The sequence below is a fragment of the Manduca sexta genome, chromosome 18 (assembly GCF_014839805.1).
Source record: "Manduca sexta isolate Smith_Timp_Sample1 chromosome 18, JHU_Msex_v1.0, whole genome shotgun sequence".
NCBI lineage: Eukaryota > Metazoa > Arthropoda > Insecta > Lepidoptera > Sphingidae > Manduca > Manduca sexta.
The window spans coordinates 12,012,172-12,038,558 of record NC_051132.1 but is presented as its reverse complement, the minus strand read 5'-3'; the positions used below and the strand labels follow the sequence as shown (position 1 = coordinate 12,038,558).

General features: G+C 33.4%; 2 protein-coding genes across 3 annotated transcripts in view; one reads left to right on the top strand and one right to left on the bottom strand.

The window, feature by feature from the left end:
• LOC115441621 (serine proteinase stubble) overlaps positions 1–17,245 on the bottom strand; it is a 46,626-nt gene extending 29,381 nt beyond the window's left edge. The window contains exons 1-2 of the mRNA XM_030166482.2: positions 16,971–17,245; positions 2,921–3,157 (exon numbers count right to left, since the gene is read on the bottom strand). Coding sequence (XP_030022342.1) covers positions 2,921–3,116 — 196 coding nt within the window. The 5' untranslated portion in view covers positions 3,117–3,157; positions 16,971–17,245. The remainder of the gene's footprint in view (positions 1–2,920; positions 3,158–16,970) is intronic.
• A 5,313-nt stretch (positions 17,246–22,558) lies between these two features.
• On the top strand, positions 22,559–26,366 carry LOC115441590 (DNA ligase 1). Of its 2 annotated transcripts, none has more exons than XM_030166444.2 (6): positions 22,559–22,751; positions 23,362–23,654; positions 23,756–24,147; positions 24,858–24,977; positions 25,571–25,669; positions 26,124–26,366. In XM_030166444.2, the coding sequence occupies exons 2-6, from the start codon at positions 23,363–23,365 to the stop codon at positions 26,256–26,258; spliced, it is 1,038 nt and encodes a 345-aa protein (XP_030022304.1). In that variant the 5' UTR covers positions 22,559–22,751; position 23,362; the 3' UTR covers positions 26,259–26,366. The 2 variants fall into 2 exon arrangements, with proteins under 2 accessions (XP_030022304.1, XP_030022305.1); XM_030166445.2 differs by lacking the exon at positions 22,559–22,751 and adding an exon at positions 22,824–22,917.
• The last annotated feature ends 21 nt before the right edge of the window (positions 26,367–26,387 follow it).

The window sequence follows — 26,387 nt, the reverse complement described above, 5'->3', positions numbered from 1 at the left end:
TAGTGAATTCCATTGCAAGGGGACTTCTAATTTCTTGCTCTATAGTAGAAACAAATTTACATATGAATTATTAAACTCATCTATGTGGTCTTGGTGATTTCACACAGACTATGGGGATTGCATTAAACCTGATGTAGATAATACCTAGTTGAAGTTTGTTTAAATCAATTTTGACTTTTTCATGATTTACTGTACACAATACAACATTTTGATAACAATCAAGGCTTATGATTACTAAGTTATTTATATTTAACCTAAACTTTTAAAGAGATTGATTAAGAGTATTTCCAATAACACTTTTGCATACGTCTCTATTAAGGGGAAGACACATTGTTCGTATGTTCGTCTAAAATAATACACAAAAAAAATATAAGGGATTTTAATTAAATATAAAGAATTATAGGTCTCTATATAAAACACACTACTTTATAAAAGAGAGTAAACACTTTATCACATCTATACAAATATATAAAGCTTTATACTTTGTTTGACCGCGCTAATTTCAGGAATAACTAATACAATTTAGATTTTTTTATACTTACGAAGCTACTTAACTGCATTACATTATAGCTACAATACATTATAGCCTACTTTTATCCCAAGAAAATATAAAGCGAGAATTTAATCCCGCAAACCTTTTTCACGCGGGCGGAGCTGCGAGCAAAAGCTAGTTCCTAATAATCTCCGCACTGCCAGCCATAATCTAGATATATCATTCATTGTACCGTGAAACCGTTGCTTCACTTATAGCATATCATCGCGGTGTGACGAATACATTACCAGAGACACAGTCCAGTGTTACAATGCGAAAGAAATTATTTTCACTTCCACTATCGTTACTTTCTTCCGACGTATGTCTATTGTTATAGATTTTGAAAGGAAATTGATTCTGTAGAGTTGCGTGTGTTAATTTTTATTGGCTCTACATTTTGATATCGAAAGTCTAGAGCGGTTACGGTTCGTGTTGAAGCCTATTATCGCATATATACTGCGGTAAATGAAATAAAATGTCTATAACCAATGCCTGAATTTTTCGTTGAATTAGTACAATAATTACTATAGAAAAGTTTTTTATGTAGTTGTAATTATGGTGTGGAATTCAAAAATACATTTTCTTATAATCGTCAATTGTTTAGAGCCGAGTTTTAACTATTTTAGTTTACTATACAAAACGTTATTATCATACTATTACTTTATTATAAAATACTGTATTATTTTTATAGAAACAATTTGGTTACACTGGACAAGGTTATATTTATAATATTGTGTTGTTCAATTGTTGTGACATTCACTTCCTATAAACACCTTAAGTCATATAAGTCAAAACATTTTACGATTATTTTACACTAAAACGATTATTTTAAAATTGCTACTAATTGTTCATTGTTAATTATTATTAATTGGATAAAACAAGCCATTTATATTATGTAACCTTTAAATGGCATTAAGAAATGTCAGCGAACAATTTTTATCACACGAGTATTATTAAGGGCACAGCTCAAACTCTGACTAGACGAGTCATCACTGATTGATGGTAGGCTAGTAGGTGACCATCATTGCCCGCGAACGTGACAATCATGCCAACTTGTCGCTAAACATAACAACCAATTGTTACTTAGTTTCTACAAGACACTGGTACCACGCCAATCAAGCATATATATATGTAGACTTCACTACTTATAGCCCAGCTCTACCATATGCACATTATTCTCATTCTAGTCGTATAGCACTTAATTAGTGCACAAAGTTACTCAACTGTATTCTGTTACATTAAAGTCTATAATCCCACTTTCCTTAACGAGGGAAGGCCAGATAATTTACATACACAGTTCATGTAATTTAATATGTACGCAGAAATCAATTTGTATGTTTGTGCGTCGTAATAAAGCAAGGTAACGGGTTTAATTTGCATAGAGATAGCCTTTGGAGGCGTCCTGATAGTTTATTGCGATAGGGAAGTTCCCGAGGGATATATTGCACCATTAGCGGTAGCGCTCTATTAGTTATAACCAGGAAGATACTCGGAGATACCAGGAGTGCATAACATCCTGCGACCTCAATTAATTGTATCGTACTAAGAATTTACTTCGTGTGGAAAATGTTTTGAACTACTGAGGTATGTTTTGGGTGATAATGAAGTTATGGAAATAAACACAACTATTTTTACTTAATGATTTCTTCTTAAGGCGAATGTTGGTCATTGAAATAAAACGATTTTGGAGACAGTCCGGGCCGTGATCATGAAGGCTGCAAAGTCTTCGAAACGTCGGCAGAAAATAATAATATAAATAACCGCGATGAAATCCGTAAAATAGTTTTATTTCAACTGTTATTACAATATATAGAGATCCAACTTTATTCGTGGTCATGGTATGCCTTTGTCATAAAACACATACACGCTTTTATCGCCAATTAGGCCATCCACTTTACACCATGTTTGGTCCGACCCGTGACGTGATACGTGAACGCCGTAATCTCAGGAACTGCTAAACCAATTTTGAATTTTTTCACTAATAGAACGCTACATTACTCTAAAAGTTTTTTTATTAAACTATTAATATTACTATACTATAATAACTATACTATAATAGTAAGAATAGCTGGAGTTTTTTGGATGCAAATAGCAAACGATAGAGAACGTTGGTTATCTCTGGAGGAGGCCTTTACCTTCGACTACGAGGGGTTCTTACAATATTATTTACACAAATTTAAATATAAATGAATTGCAGTTCTAAAATAACATAATAATGATAATTATATACACAAAACATGATTATAACATAATAATAATGAACTCCTGTGATGTTCATATTCTGGTAAATTTGTAATTGTAATTAATATTTTCAATTGTGACTTTTTTTTAGCAAGAAATATAAGGTATTTTTAATTATTTGTTTTTATAATAACAACAATATCTCACCTTGCATATAGTCCAAATTGAGCGCCACAGGCCCCGCCCGCGCTCCCAGCCCGAACAATATTTGCACCACTAACAACATAAACGTGAAGTTGATACACACTCGAACACTGTCTACGTAATTGTTCATTATGCACTTTCTGTCACTGTGTTTGTTTGCCGGATGGCTGAAGGGCCAGGTACTGAGAGGGGGGCCCATTGTGTTCACTGCTATGATTGTTGCATCTTTGATGGGAGATTCTGTAAAGAGAATATTTTTTTTAATTTTTTTATTGATTTTGAAAAACGTAGTCGTTTCATAGTTTGTAATCGCTTAAAACTCTATCTATTTAATCTACAAAAACTATATCATTTAAATATATCGATGTTTTTGAGCTTAAGTAACAAGTATAATATATAGAGATTACAATATAAACGATTTATTTCGAAATTAAGACAAACATAAGTTTCAAATGATTTTTAACTCATAACGTTTTCGAACCACAGTTCACAATTCATCACCTCTAACTACAATTCGAAGCCAACCATACACACAAAATACAATTAGCCAACCCCATACAAAAATGCCAACAAAATGCACAAACTGGCAGCGGACAGGAAGTGAGTGCAAAGTACAGTTATCACGGCGCGGCCAGTCGCTGTATTTATAGGACTCGCCGGGACTAGTTAGCTAACGCGACTTTAAATCCGGCACGGATGCTGATGACCGGCGATCGAAAGCTTTCCAGTGGGCTTTTACACGGTCCAATTGCGTGGGACGCTGAGGTTGACGAATGTGAATTGAAGTGAGACAAGTGTTTGAAATTGTTTCAGTTCTATTGTAGATCTGAATCTGTCATAAACTTGAACAATACATCTTTAACATCTTACAACACGATACAAAAAATAAAAGAGAATTTGGTATTAAATTGTGATACTGTTTCAGGAGTTTTAGTTACAGTAGATCTATAAATTGATTTCAATTAAAAGACGGAACAAGTCTTACCTAAATATTAAATAATTAAGACACTAATAAACACGGTTAATTATTCTTTATGTAGCTTAGAAAGCTCAGTGCTTTTGGTATAAGAGATTTTTTTTGTAAACTACGAAAAACTCTCATTTCACGGGTCTAATGACAATAATCATGAACATCTAGTATTCATCGTAATGAACACTAAAGTTCGACATAACATTTGAAACACTAAAGCCGCGTGTGCACCCTACAGTTTATAAGGTGACAATTAAAGAGTTGGTTCAGGCTCTGCGGCGCTAACGGTTGTATCATTTATCTAGCGGTACCGGCCTGATTACTGAGATCACGGGATTCCGCGGTTCATTGCAGGCTTTTTGTTCAAGCTTTGGATAACTCAAAGATTAAATGTAATTAATGTTGCAATACTATTAATAACTAGTATATCTGTCTGTGAAATAAATATTGTGTGATAAAAAATAATGTATCGTTTATTAGGAAAGTTGTCACGAAAAATTACTTTTTGTGTGGAAAAGTTCAGATTTTATACGAGTATAGAAAAAATGTAATATTTTCTTCAAGTAGTCACATTAATAACATTAATAATAAAGCTATGTTTAAATAAATTCCACGCATTTCAAAAATGCTGGTAAAAGACATCAACGCGCTCTTAATTTATTCGTTAATTCAGCGAAATTTTATTATGTCTTTTTTGCCGTAACTTAATGGAATAAAAATAAACTAGGCTTTAGTTTAATAATTGAGGCGTAAAATTATATCTAAATACTTTGTCTAATTATGGCGCTCCGACTGTGGCAAACGACACAGGGTGGTCTACATTTTATTACGCACTTAGCTTTACGTCTACTAAATAGTTAATCTGTTGACTGTTTGTCACATAATATTAAAGAATATTAGCCAATAAGATCTACTACCATACTTATATTCTATGGAATTTTTCGCGATGCATTATAAGGCTACGGAAATATATTGCATTCTTTGATAAAATAATATTACAGTGAATTGGCATGGATACCAAAATTATGATTAGAAATGATTAAATAGAGTTTTAAAAAGTATATTTTCAAAAATACCGGTTAGAACTAGCCTTAATGCGGAAAGATTGAATAATTAAAAAGTGGGCGTTATAATAACTTGTAATAACAAAACATGTTTGTTTTCGTAAGCCAAGCCGCGGTACAAAGCTAAGTCGGCGCTACTAATGGAAGGTGGATGTTCGTACATAAAAAGTATTTTACTGCTGTTGTAATGTTAATGGGTAACTGTTTGTTTCAATAACTTTCTTTCAATGTTGCACGGTTAAAAAGTAAAGCCTCCCATTTCACTGTTGAACACATGAAAAAAGCTGTATTTTTAGCTGAAAAAGACTGAGAATATTTACTTGTTTTTCAGTTCGATATTAAGTGTTTATGTGGATTAATTCATGAATCGTATATAAGGCGTTACACAGACGCTGACAATCTGTAACTTAACAGTGAACTATAAAAATAACAGTTTCTTAAGTTTTTTTTATATGATTCCTATATTCCCGATTGTGGACAGAAGCAATTGATCAGGCTGTGGTTTGAGCCTAATTGCTATATAAAGCACGACATCCCACTGTGTACTAGGCAGGCTAAATGTAACCTATTTGTTAATTCGTCCAAATATCTTTAGCGGTTTTTACTTTTATTTCCAAAAACACCTAAATATTGTCATAAACTTTCGCAACTATAACAGTCATAGTAAGATGTTACATATTTGTAAGAAATGCTCAGATGCAATGGCCAGCATGTTTGTATTTTAACTTATGAACATCGCAACAAAATTAAAGAAATAAATAAATGAAATTCAATTAAAGACTAATTTACTTTAGGGATCATTCAATCACCGTATAGATTCTACCATTTGACAACCCTAACTAGCCTAGTCAATCTTTCTGACTAGTTTCAAAAGCTGTAGTGTTCAATGCAAATAATATGCCATTCATTTCATGCATGTCCTGTTATCATTCGATACGTTTTTTGTTATGGAGCGGACACAAAAAATTCGCAAGCGCGTTTGCGGACAGGACCAATAGATAGGGTTGTCTATTGGAAAAAGTTTTAGAATATAATAAATATAATTTCATTGTATAAAATAATTTCACTGTAGCACATTCTATGCTTTTTTTTTATAGCTAATGGCTTTTCTGGTTATGTAATTTCATGTGTAATTGAGGATTTCCTAAATTGTTGCGGAATTATTATTTCACGCACATTTAGGATATTACGGCGTTCCAAATTCAATTAATGGACCGGTTGTTAGACATTCTGTGTCAATGAGGTATTTGAGGTTTTTATTTATAGCGGAAATTATACTCCACATTTTTTTATTCACACATTACTGCCATATTAATCTCATGTAACTGTAACCAATATAAATTTATTAATATTACTTAATATCTATCTCGGTCTCTTAAGCACTTTCAGTAGTCATTAGGGGCTTTGCGTAATCAAAAGATTTATGCTGTAAAAAAAACTATTTTAAACGTATTTTTTGCAGTCATTTTTCGATTACAATAACTTCCAATATAACGTAAGTAACAGCAAAACAGAAAGGCAAATCCGTTAATAATATCGTGTTTTCTCAGCACACTATAAATTATATTTCATTAATACCGGATATAAAACACCGCGACGCGACAGCCCTAACCGCCCACACCAACTTTCACACATTTCTGACCTTTCGTACAGCCGTCATAACGGTGCACCGAGCGAGTGGCACACATACCTCTCACAAACTAATTAATGCGTTTGTTAAACTATTCAACGTGTGCATTTGTTTGACATTATCAATAGAACCGACAGCAAAGTTAACTTTGTATTCTCAGTAGAGAAAAGTGTCGTGACGTAATTTTTTTGACGCTAGGAAATCCCGCGAGATGCCAAATTTACCGGATATGTATGGGCGATTATCAGATTTAAACCAAAACTAGTGATGTTCTTCGATCGCCATTTATGTAAATTTAAATGAATACTATAGCAGGTGACGGTTAGTAACAACAAATAACCAGGCATTGTAAAGGATCGTGTTGATCATCTTAAGCCATTATTGACCATACTGTCTAGTTGTTTTTTTATTTGTACGAGCACATCAAAGTGACTCCACTGCACCTGATGATAAGTAGAGTGGCGATAGAATGTCGACTGACGAGATATGATACTCCTCGACAATCGAGACAATGCCGACCTGTTGGAACCGGATCGTGTACGGTGGTAGCTATCCGGACGGATATAAAATACATCCTACCACCAGCAAAAGCAAATTTTCGGTAGAATACAAGCTTTTTGGCCTTAGGTTTACCTGATATTAAATGCCAAAGCTGTACACGTCCACAAATTTAGAGTTTAATCTGTTCCAACATCTGCCATAACCCTGGACGGTATGATTGACGTATCCTAGAAATTTATAATAAATAATTACCTCCTTATCCGACCCCCAGTGAGAAAAAAAAGTCTAATCGATTTAAAACTCATAAATAATCGTCTGCAAAAATGAAAGGAACTTGATATGACATTCAAAATTGTTGAACGTATTTTTACATTTCACTTGATCGCAACGTCGTCCGCATGAGAGATCTTTCCCTGTTTATAAGAGCTGCTCACTATGTTTCTTTAAGACAAAAATTTGTTGTAAAAGGTATGGTTTATCTATGCTGCAAATTTCATTCAAATGTTTTCAGAAAATTCTGCATTTATTTCTTACAAACATCATAAACTTTCGTATTTAAAAGCAACATTACATAGATCCGAGTGTTAATGATACTCAGACGAGAATGACAAAGGTCCTAAGTCCTAACATTTGATTTGACCCTAATTAGTGTGTGAGATTGTTTATTGGAAGATTAGTTCTAGCCGTCACTATATTATTTAATAATTATAACCTTACTGACCCACCGTAAGAATACATGTTAGTAGGCCGCTGAGGTCACGTTAGGCTTGAGGTTACAAAAAGCCATAAATTCGCATAATAAATTAGTTAACACCTATAGTAGAAAGGTAATAAAAACATACTTAAATATCTATCTAAAATTTCTACATAAATCAAATGTAATGTATAAAATTATTGTGTAAATAAGAAATCTGACACCCTCTCAGTAGTAGAGGAGGCCCGTGCCCAGCAGTGGGACAGTATATAATACATTATTATAATATATATTATTATTATAATAAATCTGAAAATAAATGCATCTCGCTTACGGGGCGATCAGGTAAGTTTATACTAGTTATGAAATTTGATTGTTTTAATAAATTATTCAATTATACTTATAGCACTGTAACTAAAACACACAAAACATAAATCAAATGAGAGTCTGTATATTTCGACGGTTTAAATAAAAATCCTTCCCTATGGGTGATTTTTTGTTACAAGTTTTATGTTATACACTCACGCCTTTTATACCCAATAGGTAATGCACACTGGTGCACCCAGTTTTCACCGTATGCACTTCGTCCCATGTGATAGGGAGCGAGCTTATTCGCTGTTCTGGGCACAAATTCCAGATTCTGAGCTAATATTAAGTAGAAAAACCCCATATCAATTTGCCTAACCCGGGGATCGAACACTAGACCTCAGCACTGCAGTCATACCGCGATACATCTACGCCACCGAGTCAGTTATGTCATTTCGAGTTTTATTTTATTATATATCAGTTGTTTCGGTAAGCAGCGGCTTGGCTACATTTCTACAAGCCATGGGCGGCCAAGACAGAACTCAATACTAAGAGCTGCAGACTACAAATAGGTAATTAAGGAAATTTATGAGTGGCGGTACAATAATGTTTAGATTTTCTCTTTTAACACATCTATGATTTAGATGCGCCTCCGTCAGTGATTTAGTAATTTTGCCAACCGAAAAGATAACATTGTTTCCTTATTTGGAAGCTTTTGTGTCATGATTAATGGTTTAGTCATGTTATAAATGTTGAAATGCACGTTGTGCAATTAATAGTTACATATCAGATTTCCATCTTAAAAATAATTGTCCGAGCATCACAGGGGTTTTACTGTTAGTTTCAAAAACTAGAGAATATATTACTTTTATCTTTCTTTTATGTTTTTTTTATTGCAATTAAATGACGAGACGAGCATGAGGCATGATCGCGTGATGATAAGCGATACGACCGCCCATAAACAGTAGCAACACTTATAGAATTTTGAATAACAAGGCATAGAACTCTTCTGCGCCGTAGTTTTCATTCGAAGTGCTTGCATGCCGGCCAATTGTTCTTGGGAATTCCATGTCAAGCGGATTGAGTAATAAATTACACACAAAGTGAATAAGTCCTAACCGAATTTCGGCCACGGCGACCAATCTCAACGGAAATCAGCTAACGCAGGAGATATATAGTGCACAAGTATGTGCGCAATGCACTGGTATAGTATGTCCCTTATATATCATAGTTCGGTGAGACGGCAATCCGACATGACCGGAGAGAGATCGCCGCATGAACAACGGTTTTACGTGCCTTTCTGAGGCACGGGAGTATCACACGGCTAATTTCCTGACCAATTAACTTCCTGAGTATTTTTTACACTGTCACAATTATTTTTGGCTCGACCCGGGATTCGAACGCATTACTTCTAGGCCGTAGTCTTACTCATACCGTGTACACATTAAAACTACACCATCGAGTCAATCAAGACACCCAAAGCAATCCACTGTAAAATGAAATGACTAGTAAGGTTATTTAGATAATTTACAAAAAAAATGACACATATTGATGTGTAATATTCACTTCATTTAATACCCTATGTAAGTTTTAATTTATATTGACATTTTGAGATCGCGCATCAGCCAATCAATTTAAAATTCTAAATGTAACACTCAACGTTGATATTCAATTGAAATATATTCACACTAATATTTAGGCCCCGAGATCAATGGCCGATCGCTATGATTAATAAGCTTCAACACTTTTTACTCTGATGGCTTATAAGTTCAGTTAATGGATTATATATGTTCCTTATTATCTATTGAGTCTTCGTATTCATTGTATCTATAGATAGCATATAGATGTCAATAATACATGCTGACGATACTTATTCCAATTTCGGGGAATGAACAGTTAGTTTACAAATAAACAATAACACACCGCTATGATGTATCACGAACTGTACCCGTTGTTTGTAACTTATATTTTATGACCAGTGTGATGACGTGTTTGGTGTAGCAGATTAGAGTCATCAAATTCGTTCAGCAGTTTTGACTCGATGCGCGAAGTTTACTGACTCACGAAGGGTGAAATTTTCCCGAAGGGGACCCGACACAACATATAGGTACTACTATGCATAAATGCGGTCTGCAAATCGTTCTGGGCCCTTATTCTGTATGATAGTGTAAACGCGTAACGCGGCCGTGTCATGTTATCTTCGTGAAATGTGCGTGGAATGGTATTCTGTAAGCCAAATTTCTATAGTCCTAAACATGATGCGTTGTGTTACGTGCTTGTTACGCACTGTTAAATTAACGTGCGGGATAGAGAATAAGGCCCCTGATGATAATTAGATTTTACGTTAGTTTACGAAAGGGAAGCCGGTGTCGGGTTATATAGATCCTTTGCCACTATTACAGATTCTCTTTTATTATATTATGCATAGAATATTACATTTGTACCATCCATATTGTTGGTTATATATAACATAAGTCAATTCTTAATTCTTTATTCTCATTCTTAACGCTAATCCTACCAGTAAAACACTTCTCACCAAGAAAAATATCCGCAACGAACCGAATAAATCTTAAATTGTAAAATACCTAAACCGCAAATGGACGGAAGTGGTGGCGAGCGGTACACTCTGAATACAGATTAACACGTTATTTGCACACAATATATACATTAACAGTAATTCATATTTGATCATTATCGACACGTATCACGATGTTGCTCCGAAATTATTTAATTCAAGTTTTGTAGCATAGATGGCGTGGAAATTGGAGCGTGATGTTTTTAAATGTTAGATTTGTGTCTAAGATAATAGGACCTCGATTATTGAAATAAGGTTAGTCAAACACTTGGTAAATAAGACTTGTATGTGTTTCAACGAAAGATAATTGTGACTTAAGATCATGTCAGGCATGTGAGTCGAGGCTGAAAATATAGTCAATTCAAATACAATAAGTCGTCTTTGCAGTTACCACTGTAAACCGATAAAATGCGGTAGCTTTGCTCTAGTCCTTCCTTAGTGATCCCTCGACGCCTTGACATGTATTTTAAACGACGTTTAAAAAATATTACGGTAGGCAATGGCTAGGCTTTGTATTTGGCATTGCTAACGTCCATGGGCCATTACCACTTATCTCCACGTGGGCTGTTAGCTGATCTCCCTTCAGAGGCAATAAAAAAACTTGTGCATAAAATGAATAATTTTAAATATTAATTAAACTTCTTCTTGATTGATCGTTAAAGCATCTATAATGCTCCTGGTAATGTGGGTGTTCATGGGCGATGGTACTTCATCATCAGGTGACTCAACTGCCGTTAAGGAATTAATCATTTCGTATTAGATATATCCTCAATGGCCCACACAAGTGAAAACTAGGATACATAAAAACTAGATTGGTTATTTCATCCGTATGGGGCAAAAAACTCGTTCCACCTTATCTCAGCACGCATAAAAGTGAAAAAAAACTTTTAAACATTACGAATAAGTTGTGGAACGGTCTACCAATTTCAATATTCCCTTATGTCCCAGTATCGGTTGACATTAAATCTGGATATTATAAATATAACTCAATTGGGGATATCGAATCTTATCATTGCAGGGCGATATATGGGTATTACATTGCCACTTTATACTCGTATTGCATAATAAATTCGAAATTTCACTGATAAACTCATGCGGGTAGAAATTTGCGACTCAAAACCGATGAAAGTTAATTTATCTGTGATTAACGTTTGATAACTTTCATGATTTTAGTAATGTTTTGGAAATTTTGATGTATTGGTTAGGGTTTCATTGTATTTTTGTATACGAATTAGTTTGGCGTGCAAGTATCATTGTGAATCATAGGGAAAATATGCAAGGCCTGTTGGATTTAATAAATACGCTGAGGAGGACCAACCTGTTCCTGGCGAGGTTCTGAATGTATCTATAAAACATACAACAAAACTACTGTTCTTACTTTTGTCTGAGAGGGCGGCAAAAATATAATTCGATACCACGACCCATAAACTTTTACATGTAGAGGATCGCGAATGCTGTTCTGACTCAGGAATTTTTTTTAGAAGGAAAAGGAATACGAACCACTGAACACCTTACTGACGTTACAGGGCAATATAAAATATAAAAATATGTATGGTTATATATATAAAAATATGTATTTTTTCGGCATCGATACCTTCTCAGTCGATCTGAAGCATATAATAATAATAATATAATACCAGCCCTATATTACATACTGTCCCACTGCTGACCACGGACCTCCTTACTACTGACAAGTTTAGGCCTTATTCCACCACGCTGGACTAGTGGGGACTGTTAGACTTCATACACCCTCAACACTCCTTTGACTACTTCTCAAGTATTCAAAGGAAATGGAAAAGTAAGCAGCTTCAGTCACGATGTTTTCCTTCACTCTTAAAGCAAGCGATTATTCACAAAGAATACACACATCATTTATAAAAGTCAGAAGTGTGTACCCTTAGGATTGGAACCTGCGAACATTCGTCTCAGCATTCCGTTCCACACCCAACTAGGCTATCCGACACATACTAGACAAAAATAGTGAAGCTATTACAAAACACAGAAAATTACTTGACAATTTGTTCCAACCAATCCAGTAAGAACAAAAAGATCCCTCAGAGCTCAGTGTACGATCGTCAACCCGCTCTGTCGCAATTAGGGCATGCCTTTCATACAACGCGTATTGACGCCCCTAGGGGTCTAAGAACTATAATGAGCTAGTGGCGTAAGTATTAAGTGAGTTTTAAAGACAAAGACTACTGTTTAAGTTCAAATGGTTGTGGGTGTTGATATTTGTAATTATTTTTGGTAAGTGGGTGATTTCTAATAATTTTCCAGACACAATAATGATTGACATATAGAATGAGAGTGATGTGAAAAAATAAAATAATCATGTTTTAAAGGGATTAAAAATAATTTAATAAATAATACAACCATTGTTCGCTCAGATTTCTTTTGGCCTTTAATATATAAGAGCGTGAATCTATCTTTGCTCTGCTAACTTTGATCCTAAATACTTGTATTATGTAAACTGCCCTTAAACAATCAAGCAATCTAAATAAACTTCGTAGCGAATTACGTGCGAATAATTTGTCATCATTTATCTTTATCAATCGCGTTCGGTATAACATGTTTATAGTGAATAATAAAACTTATCGCCCTTACAAGTCGTATAGCCACATGTGTGCGTGTACAGGCTCCTTAGGTTATCAGATATGAATTCGCAAGATAATTTATATGAAATGTAATTGCCCTCGAAGTCACGCGACGAGAATTATGTGTTTAATATTTTATGTAATTATTTTTTTAATATTATATAAATAACTGTATTATTGTGTCTTAATTTAAGTCACTACTTATTATGAATCGAAGAATTCCCTATAATTTAAAGTAAACTTAGTAAAAGTGATCTCTTGGTATCATCATTCAGAAGAGTAACAATGTAGTAGTAAAGGAGAGGCTGCTAGCATTCTTGTTACACTGTGACGCATGCGCCGTTGTATCCCAGACAAAGTCGTGGGTAAAAGCTACTCTAAACCCTACATCTTTACTTTCCCGATGAAAAGTCCGCGGCGGGTCAACGAACTCTGAGAACCTGCTTATCTTGATATGATCTCTTTACAATCCAACTCGCCATTTGTATTTAATAAAATTATTTAAATTATCCACACTGTTTTATTAAATATTTTATAAATTACAATTATAAAAGTAACGTTGTTGTTGAAAATAAACTTATAAGATATATTATACAGTTTTTCTGCTACATTTAAATGGTATTTAGATATAGGCTGAAATTCGCTCTCAAATTCAAATTTTACGAAGACGACCTAACTCTTCTACATGACAACTTCCGCACCTATTAAAAGATATGCAACATACCCATGGAAATGTGGGTGAAATGCTAGTGTTACTCGCTTACCATCAGGTGACGGACAACATTTATACTTCTGATAGAAAAAATAAAGTATTTTTTTATTTATATTTGTCACTCGGAGATGTGTGGTGTGTGTGGTGATGTCGGAGATTGTCTAAGCTATTCGAATCTAGTGGGAAATCTAAGAATTGGGAATAGAGGACTAATGTGTTTTATACCTCTGTAGTATGTAGAATATCAATAATATTGACTAAATTCCTTAATTTGTATGGAAAATCGCTACATACACTAGTCGTCAATCTGTCTGTTTAATGTCGCTGACATGCTTTTGTAACTATTATTTAAGAGTTTCATTATAGTAATAATTATAGAACATATTTTTATATTCAAACCGAACTACTAAGAGTAAATATGGTTAAAATGTCGTCATAGTAAGTAAATCCGACGAGCTGAGTTCCACAGTCAGTGAGCATATATTCAGTAAAACATGGCAATATAATTCTGACTTCGACACTCTATTGAGTCAAAATTAAACTATAATATACTTTATGCTAGATCTAGTTAAATCATTTATCTGGCGAGATTAAAGGAAGGAATACAATGCCATGATAATCTTAGTATCGCACCTGTCAGTAATGCTCATATCATACAATTATAAAAACTTCAGCGTCATTTTTAATTCGTAAGGTACATTAATACAAAGGACAATAAACATTAATATGTTATTAATGTTATTGTCCTTTATATTAATGTACTGTAAGTCTATATTGACAATAAGTTTTAATCTGTTCTACATTATATGAGGATAATAATTTATCGCGTACACGACCTCCTCAAGGTCGGTGCAGGATCAATGAGCAAGCAAGCTGGACATTTGACACCACAAGTATGTAGACCAGTTTTAATGCTGGCTTTAGTTATGTTGTGGATGATATAGGAGGAAAATATGGCAAATATGTGGTGGTAATAAGGTATACAATTATTGTCTTGTATGCAAAGGCTATCTTATAGAATCTATTGTATTTTTAAAATTTTAATGGTTTTCAGTTTTTATTGTAGTTCTAGATTTCGTTTTTTGATGTGATGGAAATTTTTTCATTAATGGTTCTATGATATCTGTCCGTCTATTTTTCTGTGCAATTATCTTTCTTTTGGTGTCGGAAGCATTCAGGTCTATGAGTACGCCGTACTATTCCGTATTTTGTGCTATTGGCTCAATCAGAACTATGTATTGATGATTCGTTTCATTTATCAACGGTTTTTGACGTTAAGTTTATTTTAACATATAATTTTGAGTAAATCTCAGTTTATAATAACTTATGGTTGCAAAAACGTCATAGATATTTGAAGATTCTCAAAACAAGTCAGAGATAATAATAAAAGAATGTTGGTAGTCTCGAAATCGGTCAGCGTGCGGCCGGTCGTCGGTCGGATTCCGTGCGGGGCCTTGTTTCGTTCATTTCACTGACCTACATTTGCTCGACATCGCCACGACCGACTACGTTTAGTTCTTATGTTAGACGCATGGGAAGTTTTGGAGTTAAGAAGAAAGTCCTTATATTTCTGCGGTCTTTTTTAAGTAAGTTTGGGTGACGAAATGCTCTAAGTTGTTATCTGATACTGTAGTCATATTCCTACTATGTCAAATATAAACTATCTGATTTGGTCAAGTACTTAAATGTCACGACAGAGTTATTGTGTCAGAATTCTGTAGAAAATATAAAATTCCTTCTGAGTATAGTCCACAGTAGAGTCTGAACTTCATTCGTCCACAAATCTTTATATCAGCCGATTAGACCTAGCCACTCAATAATACCAAGAGGTACAAAATTAATAGTATTTGCAGCGCCAAAAAACTTAACCACTGACTGGCAGCGTAACGTGACTTGCAAAAACTAGACAATTTGTTAGGTTTTTTGATTGTACGCATGGTGGTCAGAGTTTATAATTATACCACCAGCGAAGAAAACCTTACGGCGACTATAATTTCAAAGTCATTTCATCTTTCAGATGATGATTTATTTGCCACACTTTTGACACAAAAAGTTTTATATAGAGCATGAAAATTATGTCGACTGTTGTTTAAGTAACTGTAAAGTTTTCCTACTACGTTACGTCAGACATGCGAATATTGAAGACGGAACAATATGTCATTCTTATAAGTGAAAGATAAAATATTTTTTATGATTAACTAAAGCGACATGATGCCGTCAAGAGTTTGAAGACGTAAAAATCCGCCAATAACGTCTTATACACGGTCTGGTAGGTTTCCTTCGGTACATCTGCGCGGGCGCAGTAGGAAGAGCAACAACCTATGATTGTAGGGCCGTTATACTCCGATCGAGTCGGCCCGGCTTGATAAAATAAAAAAAAAACGCAACTATAAACTGTTAAGTTGTTCCGAAAGTGGATTAGTTGTATTCAACTGTTTGAAAATCGTAATTCGGCGTTAAATTGATTATCTCGTTTCGCGCGAAGTTGTTTGCGTCAAAATTTGTTAAAAAAATTCAATCTTGATTGTTTTTCGAATATTTACAGTAAACTTTTATTTTGTGAATTTTTTGTTTGCTTAAAATAACATTTGAGCCTTTATCTTCAAACAAAAGAAAAAATACAATATCTATTTTATATTTACATGGATAAATATAAAGGTGTACTGTTTAAATTTGAATTACAAAACGTTTATCGTTATTTACGCTTGTCCTCCCACTGATAAGGAGGCAGTTTTCGGAATTCTAATTAGTTTTTTAACATAAACCCTAATCCCAATGCTACAAAAGACATTGTTTATCTTAAAATGGAATCTCGTTCAACAAAAACTATTAAGATATACACATAGTTTAAATAATGAACGCACATAAACATGAATTGCATAAACTCGCAAATAAATAGCGGTACATTCAAGAACTAATTATGATTTCACATCGCTACCGCCAAATTATGGCTAACTGGCACAAGTGGTGCATTAAAATCAATTTTAGATAATAGAAAAAAAATCACCTGCTTAACGGACACTCGTAGAATACTCTCACAATCACAGCCAACTCATTATCCACCGGCACTGAGGATTTAACAGTTATTCGTACTAAAAACCGATGATTAACAACTCGGCTATAATTATATTTGTTTCGATAATTTCTAATATATATCAAGCGGTGTTCATTGAAAATGTTTGACGGAACGCGAGCGCGCGCTTTTTTATTTTTTTATTTCCAACTTTTGGTCTGTGGCACGGGCGTTCGATCGCGGAGCCTTGACCGCTAGGCGACTGCGGTCCCACTGAGCGTTGTTTCTCAGTGCAGTGGCGCTCGTCCTCTCGCCAGGCGATGTAAATTACTTTCCAACAGTTACTTTTCGCTTCGCTGCACTGATTCCGGTCACCTTTTTTTCCTGTTGAGCTTTGGCATGCAGAAAGAAAGCTTATCGATGTATGTAAACATGATGCGACAGGTTCGTTTTTTTCTTTAAGGTAGAAGATAAGACTTTAAGTTTACGCCCCACCGTGGAATAAATTTGAATTCAGTAAAAGTCAATAAAAATTCATGTCACGCCGAAATTGTTACCTATTTTATTTATTACTTACCTGGTTCGGTAAACGTATTTGCTCATTCAACCACACACGTTATTTACAAATTGACTGTGAAAGCTCCGTGAGCTTTTAACGGAAAACTATTAAAAGAACTGTTAAGATATTAGATTAGATAACTTATTTTCATTATGTCTTACATTTTGTCATACTTAGAAATAACATGAAAAAGTAAATTTAAACTCTACAGCATACTATGAGGATAGTAACATCTCAAACGCGTAGAATATATAAATTAATCCCCCATTATTAATTACCGTTTACCCTTTTCACTGAACTACAGAACCTGAATCAATTTTCAATTATTTGAATATTACCCTAGTGATATCTACCCAATGCTTTGTATTGAGTTCCCTTTTGATTTGCTTTGAACGGTGTGGTAAATTGTTATACGAGTCTGTGGTAGTTCTCCTATGTGTGATTGACCGTTTGTGAAGGTATAACTTTCTCTCCTTCTGCCACTAAGTAATAGTATTGAAGCATAATCGAGGTTCAGGTTGAAGAACGTGGAAGTACTGTACAAAGTTTGTAAGATTTAAATTATCCAAGTACACGCACACATACAAAACTTAGCACTTAGAGTATGATAGACTAAGGAAGTAATTTACAGTATCGAACTACTTTAGCCAATAGAAACATAGAGCAGCGCGATATCTAGATGCGAATAAAGTGTAATTTAAGGCTGGCTTAAAGTCTTTTTTTAGTTTTAGGTTTTAAGATTGGCTTAAGGCCTTGTTATTAAACATACATATTGCCCGTAATAAATACTTGTTTAATAATCTTTTAGCCTACATAAGTTGTATGATTAAGCGCGTAAGAATTTCTAGTGCCGTTATAATAAATGCAAATATTTAAGATCAAGTTATATGTGATAGATTTGAGAAGCCATAGAAATATGTCAGTATACTTCCGCTAGCTATTGGTCATGCAAAATGTTAATATTTTTTTGACATAAAATACGAAAATATAGCCTCTTGATAGCTAGATGAATTTTTGAAACCGTGGTGCGAATAATTTCTGGCAAAATAGCCTTATGACAAGTAAGATAAGTACATTTAGATGGGGGCAAGCTACGTATCAAAATGCGGAACCTCACCCAACCCTCTTACACTCCATTGAAATCACAGCAAATAATGTGATCAAATACATGATTGTGACACATGATATTATTACTATTATAAAATAAAACAGTCTTGTGAGAACATATACATAAAGAAATACAACTCACACGGTCACACCTTGTTATAATTTTAAAGTATAATATAAGTAAGTAAATTCTGTTTCAATATTACAGGTGTATATTTAGCAATATATTTATCGTTTTTGAAATACGTGATGAGAACATCAAAATGGTTTCGAAGGTTTTCTGCCTGGAAAACACATTTTTTTTACTCATTTCGCATAATATTGGTCATGTTCTACACAAGATTATGCTTTATCTATTTTTTAAAACGAGTTTCAATTGCAAAAAATAATAAGAAACGTTTTGAATAGGCGGCAAAAATCAAAAACACTTTTTGTCGGGAAATACCATACAACTTAAATATAGTGGAAAGCGTTGGTATTACTTACCTGCTGCAATCTTAATCATTACTTGGAAGATCTATAAACGCTATGATATAGCCGTCTAAAAAGAACTTATTACATTTAAAATATTTCAAGGTTCATCACCTCATTTTTCAATTATAATAAAAATAAATGATATCTGAGTTACATATACCTTTGTCCTTATGTTCTCGCTAACCGAAATATGAGTTAAATAATAACAGAGACCCGCTCTCCACTGCGAACACGTAGCGAGTTCAATTTGTTCATAATATGCTTTCAATAAATGGCACCCTGTTGGAGCACAGCCCTGTCCACTAACCGCTGATTGCGATAACATCGCCAAGGCTATCTACCAGTACACGTCGTGCCTACCTATATCATGATTGGTAGTATGTACTGGTTGAAAACTATAATTTGTATTTACAGTATAAAAAAAACAATAAGTGGTTTACCAGATTGTAAGTAATCGCTGCGCCGATGAACTCTTATTGCTAGAAAATCGTAAATGTGATTTAAACCTTTAAGGATAATACCTACGTGGTAATATGGAACTACTATCCATACTGTAAACCGAATCGGATACAATAGGGTACTAAATGTAACTAATTCTGTTAAAATATTAATAAATTATATGTTAAGACACTACATCGGATTTAAGTTTCCTCTTTAAAAAATATATATATTAAAACCTTACTAGTAAAATGAACCGAAGTTGTGTCGACTAGACGTTTCATCAAAGAGAATACAAATACTACGTAAACGTTTCATATTGACTATCATTGACTGAGATCATTGACTTTAATTAACTAACATATTATTAAATAGTTTTTCTTATAATTTTTTCTGACTACGACATATAGCTCTGTATATTTTATTTTTTATGATACAACAAAAAAATATAAGTGACTCAAAATATTGATAACTATTATTTTATCACATTATTTCCTCTTAATTTTTTTAAGTACATTCCTAGACCGAGCTTCATTCTATTTTCCTATTAATTATTTTTTTGACCGAGTCGAATTTAATTTATTTCTGCACTCTTATCAAAGAGAATTATAATATATATAATTCTCATTGACTCTTATGTTAAATGAACTTTTAAATTATGTCAACTCTCACACTCTTCCGTGTACGCAATGCGCTTAAAAAAAGGTAAAAAGAGTTTTCTTCAAATATTATACACAGTTGTATACAGTAGAGGCAATATTTGTGCATTTGTTTACTAAAACGATTGTAAATTTAAAGTCAACCACCCAGAAGCTCTGTCTACACTTAGGTGAAGTGTGGCTTGCTGAAATCATGTAGGTACACATGGACTGGCCCCGGAATGCATTATGCAACTACTTAAAACGAGCCACTATGGTTGATTTTTCACAACTTGTACGAAAACAAATATACCTCCCCCCCTAATAGTTTATCAAAATATAAATTAAATATATAAAAATATCAATTTTTAAAACATATTATAAAATATAAATACATTTTCCAAGGATGAATGAAAAAATGCAGTACTGTAATATAGTCGATAATTTTCACATTATTTTGTATCAAAATGCACGGCTATAATGAAACTGGATTGTAGCGGGATTTTTCGAACAAGTTCCATTACAGTTAGGTCAAGTTACAGCGATCATTAAAAGGTCTCATCGAGTTCCCATTGTTACATTTTTTATTAAACTTTTTTACTGTTACGCGAGGTTTTATCGATTAACTTCGATAATTTATTGGTTTTTATAAAATGTTACCATTATTTCGACGGTAAATAAGATTTTAATAACAAAAAATGTAATAATATTGTGGATTAGGTAAAGAGGACCAACGGGACCACAGTCTGGCCTCTTTAATGACATGTGATCAGTAGCGCCTATAAACATTCAAAAATAACCAGTCTATAGAAACTGCCGTGTCCATGCCTTCCTTAACTTTGATACTTTTTAGCCTCTAGTGAATAATACCACAGTTCGCACGAGGCTATTAGTTTGTCAATGTACGCAGATTTTATCCGAGAGTAGATCAACAAGAAGTTACTTTCAATGTTTTAATTGCATATTTGGTAATTCAAAAACAAAACAAATTAAGCATCCCAAGTAATGTCAGATTAAAATTGTGTTCGAGAAATATGATTTTTTAATATTTTTCGGACGTATTTTAACCAGTACCTACAATGAAATATTATATAATTTCAATTTAATAAATTACATTTGCACCACTGCATTCCTCTTTGTATACGGTTTATGCGTAAAGAGGAAAATAGAATTATGGAATATCACTTTCGAATATTTTATTATTATATTCTTGTAGCAATGAAACAGCATTTTATAAATCCACGAGAATTGAATAGTTACTCTGATGTGATTATCAATGCTGCATAGTCGATAGCTGACTTCCGATATCAACAAGGGCGTCGCAGTCTTCCTTCTTCGGGCAGTTATTTCTAGGTCGTGCCCGGGAAAATTGAACCATTCGGGACACCTCAGTACAAAAAATGTGTTCCATATTTTACCACAACATGGCAAGGTTTCCCATTTTGGACAGGCTATAGATCTTAGACCATCTAGAAAGGGCGAACCATGTGCGTATTGGCACAAAAAAAACTGCCACTTTCATTGTTAAGGTCTAGTACTCCTAATGTCTTCGATAATGATGGACAGTGTCCTAAGAAAGTTTTCTTGTAGCTACAGTGGTTTGGGTAGTTGCCCTTACTGTCCCGTCTTGAAAATCCACCCTGAATGGTAGTACCAATAGTTAAATAAATAAATAAATTTAATGCACTCTTGTCTTAATCTAAGTGATAAAAAACGCAAAAATATAAAACTATTTAAACTTTAATAAGATAATAGGTTATGTTTTATACCACACTTTTGCCGCCGCTTCCTTTTTTTCCGCAGCCTTCAACCTCTGCCGTCGTTCAAACTTCTTTTTACTATTTTCCATTTTATTAGTGACTAAATTAATTATTAATTTCTCCAACACGTGCAACTAACATTATTCGTTATTTACGTACTGAGCAATTTTAAGCACCATACCTACTTGATATCTAAAATATGTAGACATTATGGATAATGGAATTATTTTTATATTTTTTAGGGTAAGAAAAATAATACGAACTGATTCCTTGGCACTCAATGGGGGAGGCCTATGTCCAGCATTGGACGATTCCCGGCTGAAATGATGATGATGATGATGAAGAAAAAGAAGTAATATTTTATTATTTTTATTGCATTTATTGGGAAAAAGCAACATTTTATTTCCGCAATATTCTTAACAGCTGTAAAGTTGGCTGCGAGCGGAGCAATGTTGCCTTTCTACAAAATTAAATATCCCTAGACAATTTGCTAATTTCACCAGATAAGACAGCTAGAAATCATTAGAATTTGTAACTTTGGTGACTCTTCAAAAGGTCGATTAAAAGTTTTTTTTTAATTATTAAAAGTTGACGGATATTTGAGGGAATTTTTTACGAAATTGCGTAGTTGGGAAATTATTGTCGGTAACATTGACAGTTGACCGAAACGTACGATCTTCAGAGCCGTCAAAAACAATCAAGAACTTGGATAACATTAGTTGAAAATCAGAAAATAGCTTTCCCTCAAAAAATGCAATAAATATTACTCAATTCTTTATCGCAACCACAAAAATATAAAGTAAGTCCATAATGTCTACTTATTTATAACATCAAGTATGTATGCTGCATATATGTAAATGCTCAATACGTAAATTACGAATAATGATAGTCGCACGTGTCGGAGAAATTAATAATTAATTTAGTCTATTTACGGGCCTGATTTTTGTGAACTAAATTGTTTTAAGGTTGGAAATATTGCCTTCTATTTAATACCTCATAAATAAATTGTAAACTACAAACATAATAGGCATATTTAAAATGTTTTCGGCAGCGTTAAAGTTAGAACGCATGTTCAACAATAATTGTATGAAACATAAGTAATCAACATCAAATTTAGACGTATAATGCAACATTATTTATCATAAATAGAAAAATAAAATTTATTTCAACTTTCTCATCATGTATTTTCCTGAAACATAAACATAACCTATAACGACTCCTCGATATAATTTAAATCCACATAATGTTAGAACTACAAGTTCTTTTTATATTTAAATACATGTCATTGATCCAACATCACATAATTTATAAGTTGGATACAAATAAAATATTCAAAGTTTTTTTAAGTAATTAGTGTATAAGTAAGTACTCTTCGTTCTCGTATACAATTTCAAATATTAATTTCATAGAATGGAGAAGCAACCCAAGCTTACATTGCTAAAGAAACGTAAACGCAAATCCAGCACAACCCTTGCAGCTGCCTCCGAGCCCAAAACACTAAAGATTGGAACCCCCGAGACAACAATCAAGGCAAAAACAGTATCGGAAACTAAAAACAAAACTGTAAAACAAAAGAAAAATGCAACGAAAATTACTGATGATATTAAAACTATGGAAGACGCCTTTAAAAAGTATCCAGTATTACAAGATAATGAACTTATCAGCAAATTTCGTAAGGTCCCTTTAAACAACAATCAGAAAGGTAAATATTGTTTATGTATCTATTATTTCAATTTAATTGTATTTAGGATTTAAAAAATTCAAACCAAAATCTAAATTAATCTCTTTTGGCATTTATTTTAGGCCGCATTAGACAAGCTATTAACTTACAACTGAAAGACTCATCTGCTCAACTCATCCCAGATATAATACATGGCAAGATCCAAGCTATATTAAAACGATCAAAAGATCTTACTGATTCAGAAATACGGAGAGTCCGTATTCTATACAATATGCTGACAACATCAGTACAGAAAGTTATACAAAAATCAGATACTGAATCAGAAAGTGTTGAGCCAAAAACAGTCTCAAAAGAAAAGAAGAAGAAAGAAAAGAAGGTCAAAGTGAAAGTGGAGGGTGATTTGGATGAAAAAGAAAACAAAGAAAAGAAAGAACAGTTGGTAAACAAACCCAGGGGGCCAAAACGTTATGTGGTGTTTGTAGGGAACTTGCCACTTGATATTGATAAGGAAAAGGTAAGATTTAGTAACCTTCTCTATAATCTAACTTGTCATTTTGTAATGAATATGATTTTAATGTCATTTTTAACTATATATTTATTTTTGTATTAACCCATAACTTTTTTTTATCTAGCGTCAATCCAAGCTGAAGTCTATAACATTTAAATTACCTTAATATCTGTCATATAAAATTTTCACAATACAAAAACCTGTAATTAATATTTGAAAAATGGATCACTGCTGGACACAGGGTTTTTCAACAACATTCTGAAATCCTTGAGTTATCAGTAATCAGTATGCGCAGGTGGTTATTTCATATTCATATTTCATTTAACTGTATACAAGATCATCTCAACAATGCCTTTAGTAATAAAACCATATTATATTTGTCTTAACTCTGATACATCCTGCCAACAATCGTCCGTAAATAATGAATTTACCAGAAATCCTAATTTTAGTTTTCAGATTTTTGTATCATTTTGTGGCTGTGTGATTTTTTGTGTCCATATTAATAAATTAATTTTATCTTTAAGCAGGAAACTGCTAACTCAGCTGAGAACTAGCTATTAAGTGACAACTTTCATTTCATTTATTAAATAGTTTAATATATTAAATGTCTACTTGAGATTTTACATAAAACTCAAATTGATTTATTAATACTGCCCTAGATATATCTCTGGAATTCTAAGTCGAAAATTAATAAACTGATTTGGATTTTTTTTTAGATAATGGATCACTTCTCAGAAATAAATGAACAAATCAAAGATGTGAGACTACCCAAGCCACTTGAGGGAAGGAAAAGTGCCATAGCATTCATAGAGCTCAGCAATGAACCCAGTTATGAGGTAATGTGACCATACCTTAACATATTTACTTTGCTGCAAAATATCAGCCATATTTTAAGCACTATTATAATATTATACTACAGCAAATGCTGCACCTGTGTAGTTAGAAAACCTCAAGGTTAGGTATTATAATGACTTCAGAGATAAATGTGTATAAATTTTAAAGTATGGAATATCTGAATATAATAATCGGACATTCACCAGTTGGACTCATGCACCTAGGTATTCCTACCAACTTGTAGACAACATATAAAAGTTTAAATTTGACAAACTTAACTTTTCCATTCCATCCCGCAAAGAGAAGTATCATATAGGTATTGCTTCCCTTGTGAAATCTCAATATATGCAAAACTATACTATATGATTAAAGCGGTCACATCTTTTGACTACATTAACTTACAAGTTTGATTTTTCGACACCTGAAAGAGATTGTAGACTTGAGTATTTGATATATATTTCTACTTGAACAACTGCGCGTTTCTGTGAAAAACGGTTTTGACAGACGAGGTCATAGTATAAGGGTTGCTTTTGAGATGGAACCCTAAAAAGTGTTATCAACAACTTTAATTTCATTTTATTTTACCTATTTTCAGATAGCATTGTCCAAACACCACTCTATGATGGGCAACAAGAGAATAAATGTTCTCTACACTGCACAACAGAACAGTAAAATCAGTAAAGCTGAAGCTAAGGTAAACAAGGTTTTTTTTTTAACTTTACGAACTTAGTCGAGGTTTTGTATCTATCATTTGTTCTTTGACATAATCTACAGATCACAAAATGTTATAATCATACTTAGATAAAAGTAAGTCCCCTAGTAAAACTGGTTTCCTCAAAATAAATGCTCCCAGGGGTCAGTGAGCAATAATCTTATACCAAGATTTAAATACTTCAAGTTAAATGACTGTTCTAGGACCTTTAACAATGCTCATATTCATGTTATGAGCAGATAAAAAAGTCAAATATTTTCTGCGGGAGCAAATTTTTAGGATAAAAAGTAGTGTGTGCAAATCTACGACATAGACTGTCTGTGTGCCAAATTTTATCAAATTCATCCCATCTGTTTCTGTGTTTACTTCTACTTACATACAAACATATTCACAAATTCACATTTATAATATTTATAATTTATTTTTGTTCTTACAGAGCAAATCCGCGAAACTAATTGCACTTCAAAAGTCCGGAAAACTTTTAGGAAGCGTGCCTTTAAATAAGAAGAGGAGTCAACGACGCAAGAAGATGAAGGCTGCGCAAGCCAGGGAAGCAGCGGCAAGCGCGTAATATAGAACTTAACATATTACCTTATGAATAAAGTTAAAATAGTATACTATGTTTTTTTTTTATCATGTTATATTAACCCTAAGAGTCTATTAAAGCTTCAGTCTATGACTTCAGTATTATTATTTACGC

Bases quoted from the DNA above. Each gene is read 5' to 3' on its own strand.
- LOC115441590 (XM_030166444.2), top strand. From the start codon at position 23,363: ATGGAGAAGCAACCCAAGCTTACATTGCTAAAGAAACGTAAACGCAAA. The intron at 23,655-23,755 runs GTAAATATTGTT...CATTTATTTTAG, and splicing joins TTTAAACAACAATCAGAAAG to GCCGCATTAGACAAGCTATT. The intron at 24,148-24,857 runs GTAAGATTTAGT...ATTTTTTTTTAG, and splicing joins TTGATATTGATAAGGAAAAG to ATAATGGATCACTTCTCAGA.